The 17,886-nt window shown below is 40.2% G+C and overlaps 1 protein-coding gene across 5 annotated transcripts; it reads right to left on the bottom strand.

Moving 5' to 3' along the window:
* Positions 1-761: 761 nt before the first annotated feature.
* LOC147892551 (putative vesicle-associated membrane protein 726) lies at positions 762-7,436 on the bottom strand. 5 transcript variants are annotated; one of them, XM_087386943.1, is made up of 7 exons: positions 7,305-7,436; positions 7,113-7,193; positions 6,774-6,996; positions 3,227-3,368; positions 3,002-3,122; positions 1,801-1,863; positions 762-1,345 (listed from the first exon to the last, which is right to left on the bottom strand). In XM_087386943.1, exons 3-7 carry the CDS (start codon positions 6,961-6,963, stop codon positions 1,196-1,198), a joined length of 666 nt encoding a protein of 221 aa, XP_087243069.1. In that variant the 5' UTR covers positions 6,964-6,996; positions 7,113-7,193; positions 7,305-7,436; the 3' UTR covers positions 762-1,195. The 5 variants fall into 5 exon arrangements, with proteins under 5 accessions (XP_087243069.1, XP_087243070.1, XP_087243066.1 ...); XM_087386944.1 differs by lacking the exon at positions 7,113-7,193 and having other exon boundaries at positions 6,774-7,032; XM_087386940.1 differs by lacking the exon at positions 7,113-7,193.
* Positions 7,437-17,886: the final 10,450 nt, after the last annotated feature.

Here is a 17,886-nt window from a genome sequence, read left to right as displayed (position 1 = left end):
TGATGAACTGAGTAGCCAATGCAATTAATAACCTATATTTTGGACCTAGTAATGTCTGTACCAACATTTCAACTATATTTTGAACTATGTATATTTTGTGAGGTCCAAGCGGTGCACGCTAGGGTCCTCATCATTCAATGAAGTGGACTAGAAACAATGTTTTTAAAAGGACCTTATAGTCCCTGTGCCAATGCAACATGTGGAAGATGCTGTCTAATGACTAATAACATCTGTGATCGCATGCAAGATGCATCCTAAGAAAGGGTAAGAGCCCATACACGTGTCTACCCTCTTGGAGGGGTTTGATACTTGAGGAAAAAGAGTGATTGCATCCCAAGTCATGGACATAGTATGCCTTTTTAGCTTGCACCAAGGCCATGCTGTAACATTCACTTTGGTGCTTTCAAGGATGCCATAGATGTGGTGTTAAACTGTGGCGTTAACTGTATATGGTGTTCTTGTGAGGATACCAAGTATGTGGTGTTCAACTAAAAGGAATTTTGGAGGCATCCTGTGCTCATTTGCCTGCCTCAAAGAGAGAGAGAGAGAGAGCAGTTATGTATTTAACACAACTAGGTCTAAAAATCCGTCTGCCTTCTATGAAAATCTGAGCGCTGAATCCCTGGACTAAAACTTTTGAAATGGGCATTTTCATGCATGGAGATGCCTTAATCCATGTTCCACAATTTGCCGCTGAATTTTGGCAAGATATGAGGGTTGTTCATGTTAAATTAGGGGCTTGAAATATACTGATGCTAGTGCAATGTGGCGCAACATTTATCCAAATGCAACAATGCTTGAAACAAGTTTCAGCGGTAGTTTAATCACATTCGGAACATGGCACATAGAGAACCAGTGATGAGAATCAGTAACCCGCTGCTTAATACCACAATGATGTCACACCTGGACACTTACTAGTCACTTTACTTAGTATCTCAATTATCATCTGGCAGGACATGAGAAAAATTCAGCTATCAACTGTGATACCAGTAGTAGGCGTGCGTCAACTCCTGCCTTATCCACCTGCTCCAGATATAAAAACTAGAACCCGCACATCCCAAAAACAATTGGAACCCAGGTTTGTCCTTGCATTTCTGTGGAAAGCTGGAAGTCTGATATGCAACTATGGGACATAAAACTGCATGAAATTGCCTTGCACAAATACAGATGTACAAAGTGATAATTCTCCAGAATATCAGTGATGGCATTTGAAACCACGACATATAGAGAGCCAAATAATGAGAATCAGTAAAACCAAAATGCCAAAGACCACCAGCTTGACTTTCATGTTCTGTAGCCACATTTTACGTCTCAGGTGCTTGCCTTGCTTCTGAAAGGTTTCAGCCTGAGTACCATAGAAGTATCAGAATACTAGTTAAAAATGACTGACCTAGAATAAAATTTTCGAATTACCCCTACCTCCCCTCATACATATATATCAATTTTGTGCATGTGAGGGGTTGTGGGTATAGCACACGTGCAGCACATGTTCAAGCTAAGACTATCAAAAATAGCTTTCATTGGCCCTTATCTGACATTGCTGGGTAGTGATGGCCAAACGATGGAAAGAATAGGTTGGCTTTTGGCCCTAAGCAGATATGACATGGGAGAGTCACCTCTGGCACGGTGCAGTGCAAGAGAAGGATTCTTTTTGTGAAGATCAAAACACTAAGAACCATAATTAATTTGCAAATGGAACTGACGATGCCTGAGCCCCAGAATTTCCCTCTATCTCAATGCAGAGACAGTAGACTCAATATTTTATGTCGGTTTCATACTGAGTTTTAAAAAAATGCACACCTGAGACTGGAGATTTCCTGTTTTGTCTACAAGTAATTCTATCTTCCCCTGCTTATCAAGAACCTGCACACACCACAATTCACATTAACCAGAAAATGCAAGTCAATTCTCTGAAGATACTTTATAAAAAACACAAAACGATGCTTCAAAGTTCATCTAACAGTCAGGAATACTCATTTGATGACTCCTACATTCGTGCTCATCCAGAATGCTGAATCAGATCTGCATCATATAGTATTTTTTGTTTCTTTCTCAACTCCATTGTTCTCTTCGACATCCAAGCTCTGTTTTTCTTTTTCGTTTTTTAATATGATGTTAAATAAGTAGAAAATGTTGCATTTCAATAATGAAACATGTACCCTGGTAAAAAATGTACATGCGTCATTGAATAAGCACAAGGGGAGTACTCAACTTGATAAAATAAGGAGCTCATTCTAAGGACCAAGAGATAAAAACCTTAACCAAAGGATGCTGCAGACTTTGACTCTAAATGATGATTACTAGAGCTAAAATAACATGATGAAACTACGATGTCTTGCTCATTGTACATATCAAGACCAAGCTGTGTATTCATGTAGTTACTCCCTTTTGTCCTTGAATGGATTTCTGATGAATGAATCTTCTTCACGTTCAACGATATAGAAAATCTAAGATCCAAATAGCTTAAGTACAGCAAGCATAAAAGTTGGACGAAGATCCAAACATCCATTGTAACAATTGCATACAAGTAAACAGTTGGCAAAGCATATTTGATCCTAAACGATTGGTATCTACCTGCTTACAACTACCTTAAGTGAGGTTGGAGAATATATCATATCAAATTGCTAGCACCGTGCGAGTCCAACTCAAGAATTCATTCTCCTTAAGAAACATCCAAAATGCAACCCCCCTAGGTTCTCTCCTTGACTTGGATCCAACCTTAAACAAGAAGATTACAACAATCTTACTTCTGAAATAATAATTAAATGCGAAAGTATCAATACTAGAATCTCATGCTATCTTCACAGATAACATTTTAGAGAACAAGGGGCAATCAAGCACAGAAACTTTCAAACATCTTGAAATCTTTAAGGCTAGGAAAATCAGCCAACTTTTGAGGAGGATTTCAGAGATACATCCAACTGATTTCTCACTGACATTTTCCTCTGTTTGAATTTCCTGGTGCTACTTCAAACCCATTGCCATGGTTCTCATGGGATACCTTCTCAATGTTGTCCATCATGACACTCTTAACTTCTGAAACCTGAGCTTTCACTTTGGCCATCCTATCCATTTCTTCAGGGTGATCCACAGAATATTGCATATGCTCTCGCAGCTTGGGCCTGGAAAGGTGACATCACATTTTATCAAAATACAAATTTGCATCAATGTAACTAAAAGTAACAAGGATTCTTTGTTGCAAGCATTTCTGGGCAATTGTGCTAACCCAAACTCTCTGTCAAGACTGTAGGCAACAGCCATATCTGCCCTTCCACCACTAAACCGTCTCTTGAAATCATCTTTGATACGCTCCAAAAATGCAAAAGGAAGCTGCCTACCAATAGTTTCATCTGCAACGACCATATATGCTGCATAGAACCAGGGAAAAGAAAGAATAACTACAAGCTTCGCATAACCTATAATGAATATAAACACAAAATTACCAGAGATCTCTGCAAAGAGAAGGATTGGTTAATGGAAAAATTTTAACAACATACAAAATCATCATGGCATAATTCTACAAACCGTAAGCCATATGACAACACAGCTTATCATACATTTGGTATCATTGGAATTATGAACCACACAAGTCAGCACTACAGAAAATGCTTTCATTCCACGACCCAAAAAGATATAATAAGTCACACTTCTGCACAGATTTTCAACTACGGCAAATGAATACAGCATCAAAAACTGCAAGCAGTATTCCCACCTCTTGACTTTTGCTTCCAGATTCGTATTGGAGTATGTTTTTTGAAGTCAAAGATGATGAGAACATATGGTGTATCAAGATAGAATCATTATAGAACTTTCTTTATAAAGTGTCAAAATCATTGGCTAACATGATATGACACACACCAAGGGAAAGTAATCATCTTTTAGCATCAGTGGGATCCCCATGAGTGAACATCGTCTTCGTGATCTAGCACTGACTCTCTTCATTTCTTTAGGAATAGAACATTCTGCGATTCTAAACATCTGGTAAATCTTGGAAAAATATATAGCCAAATGAGGTTTCTTTGGTCTTTGGATTGCTTGCACATGGCAGTCCTACTACAAGATAACGAATTGGTAAGACTAGAGTTCCAACAATATCGCTTGGATCTGGATCCCCATCAATTTTTGTGGACGTGAATAGCAGCCCATGTGATCTATTTCACCTTAGACTTCATTTAACTACATCAATATTTGTTATCATTAGCGAAACACCTGCATGGTTCACACTTGCAAGCTTAGCACTAGACTATAACAAGGATCTTTGATTCCTTGCCTTACATTACGTAGTTGGAACTTATTCCCATGTTGCCAAGCCCAAATACCTCCAACACTTTCTACTTAGTTTTCCTAGCTTGATACTGTTACAAAGTAAGAGAGAGAGAGAGAGAGAGTTTTACACACACAAACTGTGAAATAAGGTGAAATTGGGTATTTATACAAGTGGATGGATAGGATTTGCCCCCTTGGTCCACATCTTGTAGTCCACATGGGACATGCATAGGACATTTGATACTGCAATTCAAACGTTCTAGCAACCCCTCTTGAACTGCACTGTGTAAGTAGAGTACAAAAATGTTTTTTGGATTTTTTTGAAATAAAATATTGAAAATGAAAACATTAGAATAGTATGTGCATGAGCACAGTGACCATGCAGCAGAAGTTTGTACATTAAGAACAACTTAATCATCACTTCCATCTCTTAAATAGTAGCTAGCAAATACCAATCTGGTGTCAAAAGTATGAGAACTTGTTGAGGGTAAGTGGCCTTATGAAGACATCTGCGACCTCTTCTGGGTTGGGCAGATGAAGAAGGTCGATTTCTTCACTGGGAATCTTTGATTATGTATTTCCATATGCTTTGTTTTGGAATGAAAGATTGGATTCTTTACCATTTGAATACTGCTCATATTGTCGAACTAGACCATTGTTGGTTCTCCCAAAATATTTCAATTTCTGGAAGAATTCTTTGGCCAAATTGCTTCATATGTTTGGTTGACTCTTTTTCTTCTAGATAAGGCCACTGTTTGTTGTTTCTTGCTATGCTAAGACAAAGCTGGTTTTTTTGCAAGAAGTGTTAAGGCAAAGCTGTTAGTTTCATGCTATTGGTGTTGAAAGTTTGTATGTCCCAACAGAAGTAAATAGACTTTTGCTGGTCACTTCCAAGAAAACAAGTTTCAACATCAAGTTTTTATTTCCCAATTATATTCAAATGCATAAATCCCATCTGATGATAAATCTAATTGGTGGTTCGACTCAGGTGCAATAATCATACTCCATGTGAACAAGAATAATTTTCAGAAATGCATCAGAACAAGAATGAAAAGAAAAGGTAAGAGTCTCATGGATGTTTTTATAGAAGGTATACTGATATATTAATATAAAAAACTGGCAGATTGTCTTTGATTTCGATTTTGATGATGATGCTGATGCTGATTTTTACTTGTCATATTGTCTATTAGTAATTTAATCTTTTGTTTGTTACTACATTTGGGTTCCCAATGGCCTGAGATGTGCAATTTCCGGTGGCTTCTACTTTCTTTCCTTTGTATAAGGTTTATGCTCCTAATTTATTATTATATCAAGTTTACAGGGAGGACCACCTGCACTGTTTTCTTCTCAGTTTTTGGGAGTTACAAGAATAGTTATCTAACATTGTCTTCTTGGAAATAGCCTGCTGTAAGTTTATTCTATAGAACCACACAGAATCCGTCAGAGTTACCTATAACCTATACTACATGAGTGCAGCTTACACAACACTCTTGACTAGAAGTGCTACAATTGCAAGGTCATCCTCAACGTCTCCTTGTTGTAAGACGATTATGAGTTTCGTGACTGAGTTTCACTGGTGACCCATAGTAGACTCTGGTCTTGGATGCATCTGCTTCCCCACTCTCATGGAATGGAAATTTCTGTAAGGATGCAGAAAAGTGTTTACTACATGATAGCGAGTAGTAGGATCTTGACTTTGAACCGTTAAACCTTCCCAGTGAACTTTCAATTTTTCAACTTGGGCAACTTGTAGTTGACCGTGCTAGCATTGATATGTTACAAGTCTTTGGAAAAAAATTGACCATTAAACGAACGATCTCTCCCTCCCCTTGCCAGGCAGATCAAATCCTACTAATTAATGACAAGGGGTCGCTTTTTTCCACCTTTCGGGGGTTGCCTATAAGATCTGTTTCGAGGGCTGCTGTTTCTAAAAAACTTTATGTTTCCTTTCAACTATGACTCAACTCTCATAAAAAAAAGCAGGGATTGCTAAACGAATCGTCATGAACCCGAACTGCCCGATTACGCAAACCATAATCAAAACTGCAGCAATTATTATTTCGCAAATTAATTTAGTCCAGATCTGTCGCGCATGATAATAAAATTTAGTAAGAGTATGTTCCGGTGTATTCACAGAGATTTTAATTGTCTCAGTAGAAGTAGCCAAATGAGCTAAATTGTGATAAAATATGGATATTAAAAAATTTTGAATTGAACTTCGAAAGTGATAGCTTTAGGTTGAAACATTAATCTCTGAATTTGAAAGCTTCAATTGAGCTCTCACAATTGGAAGGAATGGGACCCCATGTGATTATTGAGCAGAACGACACGCAATCAAAGAGATATACAGAGAACTTGCGGGATCGTCAAAGAGGGGTCAATAATTAGGAGCAAACGACGTATTTCAGAAAATGGCATGATGTTGTTCGCGATACAAATAGAAACAACTGTGAGTTTTTCAGAAGCCAGAGAAAACGGATCCGAAGGGCAAACGACAGAATACATACTGAAACCGCCCTCGACGAGGTAGTTGAAAGTGTGATGGTCGCACGTAAATGTGAACTTGTTGTTGTTTGCTGGCAATTTCTGCAAGCATTGCACAGCTATGGTGCTGACGTTTCCAGTAAAAGCCGTGTACTCGGCTAGAACGACGTTTCCCCGAGCAACGAAAGTGTATATCAACGATTGCTGGCCCATGGTAGCGTCTCCTTGGAGAAGAATACGCTATAGCTGCGAAGGTAATTTCGATCGTTACGTAGGCTGAATCTGTTAGATAAAACAACAGAGGAGGACAATTCCTCCAATTATTTATTCAATGCGTGAGTGAGAAATTTCAAAATTGAGACCTCCATGACGATGAAAAGGACTCCTATCTTATGCAAGCTGGGTGCAGCTTGATGGTTGCAAAGCAGATGTGTTGTGCGAGACTGCACAACGTACGAAGACTTCAAATCGAAAAGAGATAACAAATGAATGCATTGAGCAAGGGAGAAGATCGTGGGAAGCGTCGTATTCCCGCGAAGGGAGGTTGGAGCTACCTGATGAGAAGATGGAGAAGGCTTGCGGTGGGAAGAAGGATCGAAGAAAATGGATGTCGCAGAGAAATCAGAAGGGGCAAAGGGGAGGAGGGGGAAGAAGCAGAAATAGAGAAGGTAGTGGCTATGGCGATGGGCCGGCGAAGCACAAGAAGAAGAAATACAAGGAAGCAACAAAAGGTGGTGGGTTTGCTTTGGAGATGGCGTTGGTTTCTATGAAGTCCCACTGCCCTAGCCCCCCCCCCCCCCCCCCCCCCTCTTCACACCCCCCCCCCCCCCCTTTCTCACCCGGCCTTTGAGCATTTCCGCATGTAATCATTCCTCGGCAACACCGTGAGAGTCCACGGGACTGCCAAGCCCGTCCGGAATGCAACATAGAAGAGAGAGAGAGACAGAGAGAGACAGAGAGAGTATATTGTATATTAATTGAATCGGTGGTTTCAAAAAATGTGTGCGTGTGTTTTCACCCAAAAATGTGTATGTGTGTGTGCGTGTGTGTGTGTGTGTGTGTGTGTGTGTGTGTGTGTGTGAGAGAGAGAGAGAGAGAGAGAGAGAGGCTCGCTTACACATCACATGTTGGCATGCATGTAGTGTGTCCCTTGTATCTATATATATTCACTTTCATGTATGTGTGTGACACACAACAGCATGCATGCATGTGTATACCATTGTACATAGCCATGCATGTATCTTGAGTGCATACATATGTAAGATGGCACATGCGTTCAACAGAAGGGGTACTTAAATCCATTCTATTGAACGTACTTAATATAGGGGATTTTAAAATAATGAACCCATGTGGCCATGCCTAAAACGCTAAGTGTTTTCTTCTCTTTTAGGTCTAGTTGTAAAAAAGTGTTTTCTTCTCTTTTAGGTCTAGTTGTTTTACAACCATACTTTACAAGAGGTCACCCAATTACATGTGCATCACATCCAACTTTGCATTTAAGCGCTTCATAAAAACAACATCTATTGATTATTTACTATAAATGCATAACAAAACATCCAAGGCCAGTTATAATAGATGAAGATCTCTTGCAATCAATCCAGTTATTCTTCAATCAAGAGAGTCTGACGAAGATCTCTTGCAATCAATCCAATTATTCTTATAAAGCTATCGAGTTCAAAAAAGAAACAAGTGTGATAGCACCATCAAATCCCATGTGATAGGGGTTGCAATCACATAAAGTAAATTTCTAGAGTGTCTTTATGCATAATGAGATTACTCCCTACCAACCATGGTCACATTTATCACTTGACAAAGATGGTACACTTATCCTTAGTCTTACCTTAAAACATAAAATGGGGGGTTGAACCTTGATTAGTTTGAGCAAGATGCACCTTCAAACATCTCATCATGACCATATCAATGCATGATACTATCCATAAGAAGTACTCATATTATTCATTTTGCTTTATTTTTGGAATAGTGTAATTACAAAGATAGTCTAGCAAAACATAACATAAGATTGGATTGGCTTGAATCTAAACAGCTAACACTTTCTCAATCTCCACCAATATTTTCCTTTCTCAAAGAAAACATTATATTTTTAAGTGAAAAATTCTATGTTGTAATGGAACACAATTCATTATCACAAGGAGAGTTCAAAATTTAGGCTAGCGTAGTACAAATTTCCAACACAAATTCACATTGTCAATTCTTAGCAATTGAAAATTAGGGCTTGCCTCAATAACGATAATTCTACAAATTCCCTACAAACAAGACATTGAAATTTAATTTTAATCATACATTGGAATGGTTCCTAGTAAGTCTTTAAAATTATTAGCCCAAGCAAAAAAGTATCACTTGGGTGGATGAGTTTTGTTGCATTCAAAATAAGCAACCAAAAAGGTGAATAAAGAATCAATCTTTTATAGACAACGAAATTGGCCCCTTTGATAACAATATCTTTACACAAGCATTTAGTCAATTAATCAATTTCAACAAGAATTTTAAAAATGCAAGTTGGGAATCTTCAAGGCGACCATTTAGTGAGATAATCAAGCATATTTAATGGAAGTGAAAGGGAATAAGAAATGTAAGACGGCTAGGTTGTGTTGGATATGCATTTCTTTCCATCATCAAGTCTTGGGCATGCATTAATCAATTATAAACGGTTTAATCTAAGTTAAGATAAATCTATGATTTAAAGTGGAATAACAATTCTATTTTTTGAGCATGAAACTTCATAGGGATGTTGTACATGACGTAGGTTTCTTTTAACATTTTTAACATTAGATTGCTCCTTGCAAATTCGGAGCACAAGGCTACTAGTACTGGTTGAAGGATATGCTTTGGCTCCCACTAATAAGTAAGGCAGCATCAAGAGGGTCAATTTACCTTGCCTCCCATCTTCATATATATTCCTTAAAGAGCACCACAAGCTTTGCACTACAAAAGCAAGGCAACTTCTTGTCCCTTGAAAGAGGGTCATTTAAGCTTGTGTCTCTTTCCTATACATTCCTTTCAAATCATGGCACTATACTCATACTATATAGTATATGAGATTTATCTTTTGCTAACCAATGGCATGTGTATATTTCACATCTAGTGAAACAAGACCACCAACAAAAGGAAAGCAAGAAGCACAAAAAGTAAGCAATACCTTTCGAGATATTAGATCCCAAGCCTCTTTGCAATGTTTGTGTAATGCCTGATCCCTTTATCCTCAAATAATGATAATTGGAATGGTATTCTAAACATGACAAATTCTATTGAGCCTTCATTTGTTTTTTAAATGGCATCATATTTGATTTCAATTGTATTCAACACTTTATATGCTTGTCAAAATCTTCCAGATGTAATTGAGAGAATAATGTTTTACATTATCACATGTGTCTATCACCATGCTTAAATTTACAAAGAAATAAGGCGATTTTTAATGTCAATGACAATTATATTCCATACAATCATGGCACTTGAGTTTCTAATGCAATAATAGCTATCTCACTTCAAAGCAATGCACAAAAGCACAAATCTATAGCTCAAAAGGCATTTGCAATAGGTCAATTAAAATGTCTTCAAACCTATAACATAGCACATTTGAGTGAAGACCTAGTAGAGAATAAATTCTTAATTGAAAGACATACATGTTGTATACATGCCTCAGGGGATTAAATCAATATGATGAATTTATGTGAACATATAAAGGCGCCATGGTATGGCCATTGTAAGTTCAACAACAAAACATGTGCACATTCAAACAATAGTTGAACAAATTTGGAAAAACATGAAAAGTTCCAATATGAAAATGCTTTAAATGCATGATTGTTCACAACACTATATGCACCTTTACAGTTCTCTCCCAATAGGTCATGACTAATGAAGAATTAGATCTACTTAATCTCATAGGTTTATTGACTTCAACAACTCTTATGTCTCCTAAATCATTATCTGCTAAAATAAAATTGGAATAAAGTTCATTATCAAATCTACATAGCCATCACACAACTCACTTGAAACATCTAGGTCTCTCCTATAATTCAACACCTACTAGTAGGAAATCTTGTAGGTTTATTTCTAAATCTCACAAAACTCAATTGAAACTTCGATGTCTCTCCTATAATTCAACACCTAGTAGTAGGAAATCATAGTGCTCCCTTTTCCCAATGATGTTCCTTCTTAAATGAAGGTCTCTATAGATACCTCTCTTGAACCCAAGTCTTCACACGAGGGACTTCTAAGCCATCTGGATACATATGTATAAATTTAACCTTAGTATCTATGCCCCCTCTTTGGACCTTCCATATGCATTCGTTGTTTGATAATCATCCTTATGCCTTAGCCATTGTAGCGTTATACCAACAATTGAAAGGGGACAATCCATTTATGTACTAATCTTGGAAACACAATTTATTCCTAGTGGCACTTCCCTAATCATGAATCATGCCTATGGTCTTGACCTTATAATTGTCATGACATTCCTCTTAAGAAGCTATTTTAGAGTTAGCTTTGTAAGAAAACAATACAACGTCTGTGCTCAACAGATAACAGGATCTCGTATGCAAGAGAGAACAACAGATAGTATGGAGAATCAAAATTTTGATTACTGTAAAACTGATACAATAGATGGCGCTACCTCCCAGCCATGTGCTCCTGTGTGAGAAGCTTCGATGGCGTGCTGGAAACAGTAGAGGATGGAGGCTGGATGCTAACGAGTCAAGGTTGCTATAGCCAGTGATAATAATGGGCTTCACGGGCTTGCTCTTATATAGCCACCAGTCGTAGTCGGTTAGGCTCAATCGGGAGACCGACCCAGTCCGCCCAAATCGGCCAACTGGAGGTCAGTCCTAAAATAGGCCACCGACCACACGATAGAACTGTGGCACAGAATAGAGCAACTAACCTATAGTCCCCGTTCAGCCCACAGCCATCCGGGATCATCTTGGGCTCTAAACGGGCCTCGCAACCCGAGAGTGGGCTGCCTCGGGAAATGCTCCATCTACCCTTAGTGCGGTCAGTCATGGGATGCCTTCCTGCACTTGCATGTAGCCTAGTTGGCAATGTGCCAACTCTATCTGAAGCCATCCAGCCATCAGGCCACACATGGCCCCCATCTGGTGTCCAAACCAGGACCTACCGGATAACCAAGCTACTCAAATGCCTTCTCCTCATATGGGGGGCTTACAAGTAGAGTTAGCTGGTTCTCGCGTAGTTACACAGAGTGGAGCATTGATATCTAACACCCCCTCTCAACATCCATCCGCAACTGAACTTACTTTTTCGGCCCAATGCCAAGTCGATGAAGATGCCTCTCCAGCAAGTCTCTTCTAAGAGCCTTCGTGAAGATGTCCATAGCATTCTCTATAGTCGGACAGTACACCAAGTAGACCTCTCCATCCATGATGAGCTCGCATACAAAGTGATATTGAATCTCAATGTGTTTTGTGCGAGCGTGGAACACAGGGTTCTTTGCAATCGCCATGCAACTCTGATTCTCGCATGATAACTGCGTAGGCTTGTTCTGCACTGCACCCATGTCCCCTAAAATCCTCCTCAACCACACTGCCTCACAAGAAGCAAAACATGCTAATTATATACTCAGCCTCGGTAGAAGAAAGAGCAATTGTAGGTTGCTTCTTGCTAACCCATGACACAGCTCCAGATCCAAGTGAGAAACAGTAACCTGTCAGTGATCTCCTGCTATCCACGTCTCCTGCCCAATCCGAGACAGAATCCGGTCAAGATGTTGCCCTTGGTATATGTGATGCCATAATCAAGTGTGCCTTTGATGTATTTCAGCACCCGCATCCCTGCCCTCCAATGGTTCTCCCGAGGCTTATTGGAAAACCTGCTTAGTACACCAGTCGCAAAGCTGATGTCCGTTGCACAAGTAAATCAAGATGCCCACAAGCCTTCTTTACTTCGCTTCGTCCACCAGTGGTGATGAATCCTCGTTTGAGAGCTTCATGTCAACCTCCATAGGGGTGCCAACTGTCTTGCACTCAGCCATGCCAAATGCCTTCAATATCTCTCCAGCATACTTCAGCTGTGAGATGAAGATCTATTTTAGCTCTTGCCAAACTTCAATCCCCAAACAGAAATGCATCAATCCGAGGTCTGTCATTTCAAACTCTCTTCCTAGCAAATGCTTTGTCTGCGAGATCTTCTCTTCATGGTTCCCTGTTATGACAAGGTCGTCCACATAAAGAACCACGATCATACACCTGTCTCCTTCTCGGAAGATATACAAATTTGCATCAGATGGGCTCCTCCTGAACCCGTTTTGCAGAAAGTAGGCATCAATCCACTAGTACCACGCTCGTGGGGCCTATTTTAGCCCGTAAAGTACCTTCTTCAGATTACAGACTTTACCTTCTGAACCGGGGGTCACAAAACCTGGTGGTTGTTCCACGTATACCTCCTCCTTGAGATCTCCATTCAGAAAGGTGGATTTTACATCCATCTGAAACATGGGCCAACTTCCCTATACTGCTAAAGCCAAAATACTACGAATTGTGGTTAGTCGAGCTGTGGGAGCAAAAGTATCCTGATAATCAAAACCATGTACTTGTGCGAATCCTTTTGCCATGAGCCGAGCCTTGTACTTATCCAACGTGCCGTCGGACTTGTACTTGGTCTTGTACACCCACTTGGTTCCGATTACCTTGTGTTTTGGTGGTCGATCCACAAGGTCCCAAGTGTTGTTCTTCATTATGGAGCCAGACTCTGACTGCATAGCCTCCATCCACCTATCATCACCCTGTGCCTCTTCAACACACTTGGGTTCTTCAGCACGGATCACCTCTATCATCAAAGCATAGTTGACCAAGTGTTCCTGCGCCCTTTTTTGCTCCTCTAATCTCTTGGACTGGCGATGTTCGGATGGTTCCTCCTTAATGGCTGGAGGTTCTCTGCCATCCAAAAGGTGCTTAGCCACTTCGAAAATGGGCATTGCCATTATGGTTCCACAGGCTCCAAAGAACCAAGAAGCGTGACGGAGAAGGTGGTGGCGGGAGACGGCTCTTTGCGGCCACTCTCATTGCATATAGAGACGGTAACCCTTCGCCTCTTCACTGTAGCCCAAGAAAATACACTTTCGGCTCTTCGGTTCCCATTTGGTCCTGTTAGCATCAGGGACGCACAAAACAGTCACATCCAAAAACTCTAAAATGTGCAGCTGAAGGTTTCTTACCAAAAAAGGCTTGCAGTGGAGTCACCTCGTTCACATCCTTCATGTAGCTACGATTCAAAATGTAAACTGTCGTGTTACATGCTTCAGCCCAGAAAGTCTGTGGCAAATCTTTCCCTTGCATCATACTCCTGCCCATTTCGCAGATGACGCGCATCTTGTGCTCTGCTACTCCATTTTGCTGTCTTTCTCGACCATCACATACCATTCTTTGAACTTACTAAAAGCCTTATCTTTAGTCTTCAGGAAGTATATCCATATCCTTCTACTGTAGTTGTCGATCAGCATCATGAAGTAGTAGGAACCACCCAAAGCTTCCGTCTCCATCTTTTCGTACAGATCCATGTGAACGAGCTCTAGAGGAGCCTTTGCCCTGCTGGCCTCTTTAGGAAAGGGATGCCGATGCTGCTTGCCCCATCATGCCAACTTCACATACATTGGGCAGATCTGTAATTTCTGGTAGGTTTGCAATCATTCCACTTTTATGCATCTCCTTTAAAGAACTAAGGTTTAGATGACCAAACCTCTCATGCCACAGCTTAGTGTTCTTCACATCGGGTCGAGAGCACTGAAAGCTGAGAGTTCGTAGATGTTGTTGCATCGTGTACCTTTACCAACGACCTTCCCTTGAAGATCCAAAATCTGTGCACCATTCTTATCGAATTGAACTTTGAGGTCTCGGACAACAAGTTCCTCTTGATATCTGGCACACAAAGAACATCGGACAATTGTTTTACAACTCCATCTGACTTGAGAGCTATCATACCTTGTCCTTTTGCTGGACATTTTGCATCATTGCCGACTGCTACCAGGATGTCATTCCCTACTAGATGTAGAGAGGTGTACCAACCCTTCTGACTGGTCATGTGGCGCGATGCACCACTGTCAATAATCCAAGGTTCATCTCCTCAATTGCTACGAACAGCTCCATTGGTACTGCCTGCGCGCTCTTGGTGGACTCTTTCTTTACTCTGTTCTTCTCATCTGCAATCTTCTTTCGGCACTCATTCTGCTTGTGCCCTGCCTTGTTGCAATAGAAGCACTTGATCTTCTTCTTTCTCTTTTTATCATCAGAAGACCTCCCCAAGTGCTTGGTTGCCCACCAACCATGGGCACCCTTCAGATTTGCCAAATCCCCGGGTGTTGGGTTACCAGAGTCCTTACCCTTACCTTTCTTTGATCCAGCACAGAAAGACGAATCTTCTCCAGTCCTCGTCTTTTTATGCATCTCCTCCTCCAGAAGCATTGCGCTAAAATCCTCAAAGTTGAGGAGCGGATTTTTGTTCTGCGAATTCAACGCCGTAACAAGATCGTCATACTTTAGTGGGAGAATCTGTATGCACCTTCATGCTAGATTCTCGCTGGTGATGGTGATGCCAATCGCAGTCATCTGATCGCACAGATTCTTCACCCTGGTGATGAACTCTGCCGTTTCAAACTTAGACACAGAAACGTAGACACTTTCTCGTTCATGAGTTGAGTCTCCAGATTCTGAATCCACGTCTGATTCATGGTCTCGTACTGATTTCTCAAGACCGTCCATGCCTCCTCCACTGTGGTGACATGTTGAATTAACGCCATGATAGAATCACTTACACTGCAGACAATAGAACACAGCGCATTTGCATTTCTTCTTGTCCACGCGAGAATCTCGTCCACAGTTGGTACTATCTGTTGTGTTGCATTGGTTGGATTCGGTCCCGGCTTCAGGTCCACCCTAGTAGTAGTATCCCAAAGCTCATATGCACCTAGGATGGTCTTCATCTTGAACTTCCAGAGTGGATAGTTAGTGTCGTCCAACTTTTCGCTTTTGCCGAATGGTGGGATTCGCAGTCTTGTGGGCTGGGCCATCTCTCACAATCTTCTCGCAAACAGAAACACACTACCAAATCTTCTTGCTAGAGCCATGGCTCTGATACCATGTAAGAAAACAATACAACGTCTGTGCTCAACAGATAACAGGATCTCGTATGCAAGAGAGAACAACAGATAGTATGGAGAATCAAAAATTTGATTACTATAAAATTGATACAATAGATGGCGCTGCCTCCCAGCCGTGTGCTCCTATGTGAGAAGCTTTGATGGCGTGCTGAAAATAGCAGAGGATGGAGGCTGGATCCTAAGGAATCAGGGTTGCTATAGCCAGTGATGATAATGGGCTTCACGGGCTTGCTCTTATATAGCCACCAGTCGTAGTTGGTTAGGCTCAATTGGGGGCCCAAACCGACCGACTGGAGGTCAGTCCTGAAATAGGCCACCGACCACACGATAGAACCGTGGTGCAGAATAGAGCAACTTTACTACAGTTCTCGTTTGGCCCACAGCCATCCGGGATCATCTTGGGCTCCAAACGGGCCCCGCAACCCGAGAGTGGGCTGCCTCAGGAAATGCTCCATCTATCCTCAGTGCGGTCAGTCATGGGATGCCTTCCCGCACTTGCATGTAGCCTAGTTGGCAGTGTGCCAACTCTATCTAAAGCCGTCCAGCCATCAGGCCACACATGGCCCCCATCTGGTGTCCAAACCAAGACCTACCAGATAACCGAGCTACTCAAATGCCTTCTCCTCATATGGGGGGCTTACAAGTAGAGTTGGCTGGTTCCCACGTAGTTACACGAGAGTAGAGCATTGATATCTAACAAGCTTACCTTCTCCCATATTGAGCCCTCTTTTAGCCTATCTTGCCACCACAGGTTTTATCTATTCAAGATATATTGTGTCTTTTTGTCTTTTCTCTTTTATCTAGATCTCTTTCTAGTTCATGTGGTAAAGATGGCAGTTTAATAATCTCAGCTAGGAATTTCTTCACTTCACATGATAACATTTATTTAATATTAAAATTTGTGAGAACATTTTAAATTTAAAAAGTACCATTAAATGTAAACAATAATTAAATATTTTTAAAAAATCTTAAAAAAATTTATGGATTTGAGGAAGTTAAAAAATAATGCATCATTTGATGAAGAATATTTTTTGAAATGGGAATGGAAACTCAAAATTTTTATTATTTTTTATCTCAAGTTTTTCTTAAAAAGTAAATTCTATATTTCAACATTGATGCAATTACAATAGGCTATAAGTGTACAACAAGGCCTCTAGCCCCTAAAATGATATTTCCTCATCTTTGTACCTAAGAAGTTTCCATTGCTAGTTGGAATACTTGCAATTGATGAAGTTGAAGATCCTCCTCATACTTGGTATCTATTTACACATCATCTAAAATCTTTTTGAACATTATTTCTTTTCTCACTACACATCTTTATTACCTCATGTCATTTTCAAGTATCTTTTTTGGCAAATTTTGACAAATAATTTACTTATCTTTATTTAATGAATTCCTAGTGCCATCCTAGTGTACATTGACTCAAATGCATACATTAATATACTTACATCATTTAGAAATAAAGTATCATGGCTTGGTGTGCTCTTGGTTGATCTCACTGAAATGGCACCCCTTTTGGAAATTACATTCATGTCTATAGTATAGGGAATTCTGAAAGAATTTGAGGCCTAATGAAATACTCATGTACATCGATGAATTTAGTCTCCATACCTTCATTTATCACACACGTGACTTTTATGATCTAATTTAGTCTCCATACTGTGAAACTGATTTTTAGATGCTAGTGTTGCCACCATAGACCCCAACTATGAGATCATTAAATAATCCATATTTTGGCAAGCCTTCCCCTTTTACTCATTGACCTCTTAGCTCCTAGGTATGTCTCCCTCTTCTTATCAAGAACATTCCTTCCTCTTGTGTAGACATTTTTCTTGAGAATTCTAAAGTTAACACCCACATGCCCTATCTTCATTTGGTGATGTCTACCAAAACCAATACCTCATCTTTCAGAGAATTTGATCAAAGAATTGAACCTACTGACACATTCCTTTCACACACACATAGAATTCCATAGCTAAGCACACAATTAAATGATACTAACTAATGGAAAA

The sequence above is a fragment of the Dipteris shenzhenensis genome, chromosome 16 (genome assembly GCF_047967505.1).
Source record: "Dipteris shenzhenensis isolate YYH24624 ecotype China chromosome 16, Dip_SZ_1.0, whole genome shotgun sequence".
Classification (NCBI taxonomy): Eukaryota; Viridiplantae; Streptophyta; class Polypodiopsida; order Gleicheniales; family Dipteridaceae; genus Dipteris; species Dipteris shenzhenensis.
This window is presented reverse-complemented; position numbering and strand designations above follow the sequence as displayed.

What these genes read in the sequence shown, in the direction of transcription:
- LOC147892551 (XM_087386943.1), bottom strand. Translation starts at nt 6,963, where the DNA reads ATGGGCCAGCAATCGTTGATATACACTTTCGTTGCTCGGGGAAACGTC. An exon ending in CCTCGTCGAGGGCGGTTTCA is followed by an intron (nt 3,369 to 6,773) that starts GTATGTATTCTG and finishes GGTTCTATGCAG; the next exon opens with CATATATGGTCGTTGCAGAT. An exon ending in TGATGGACAACATTGAGAAG is followed by an intron (nt 1,864 to 3,001) that starts GTATCCCATGAG and finishes TGGTGTGTGCAG; the next exon opens with GTTCTTGATAAGCAGGGGAA.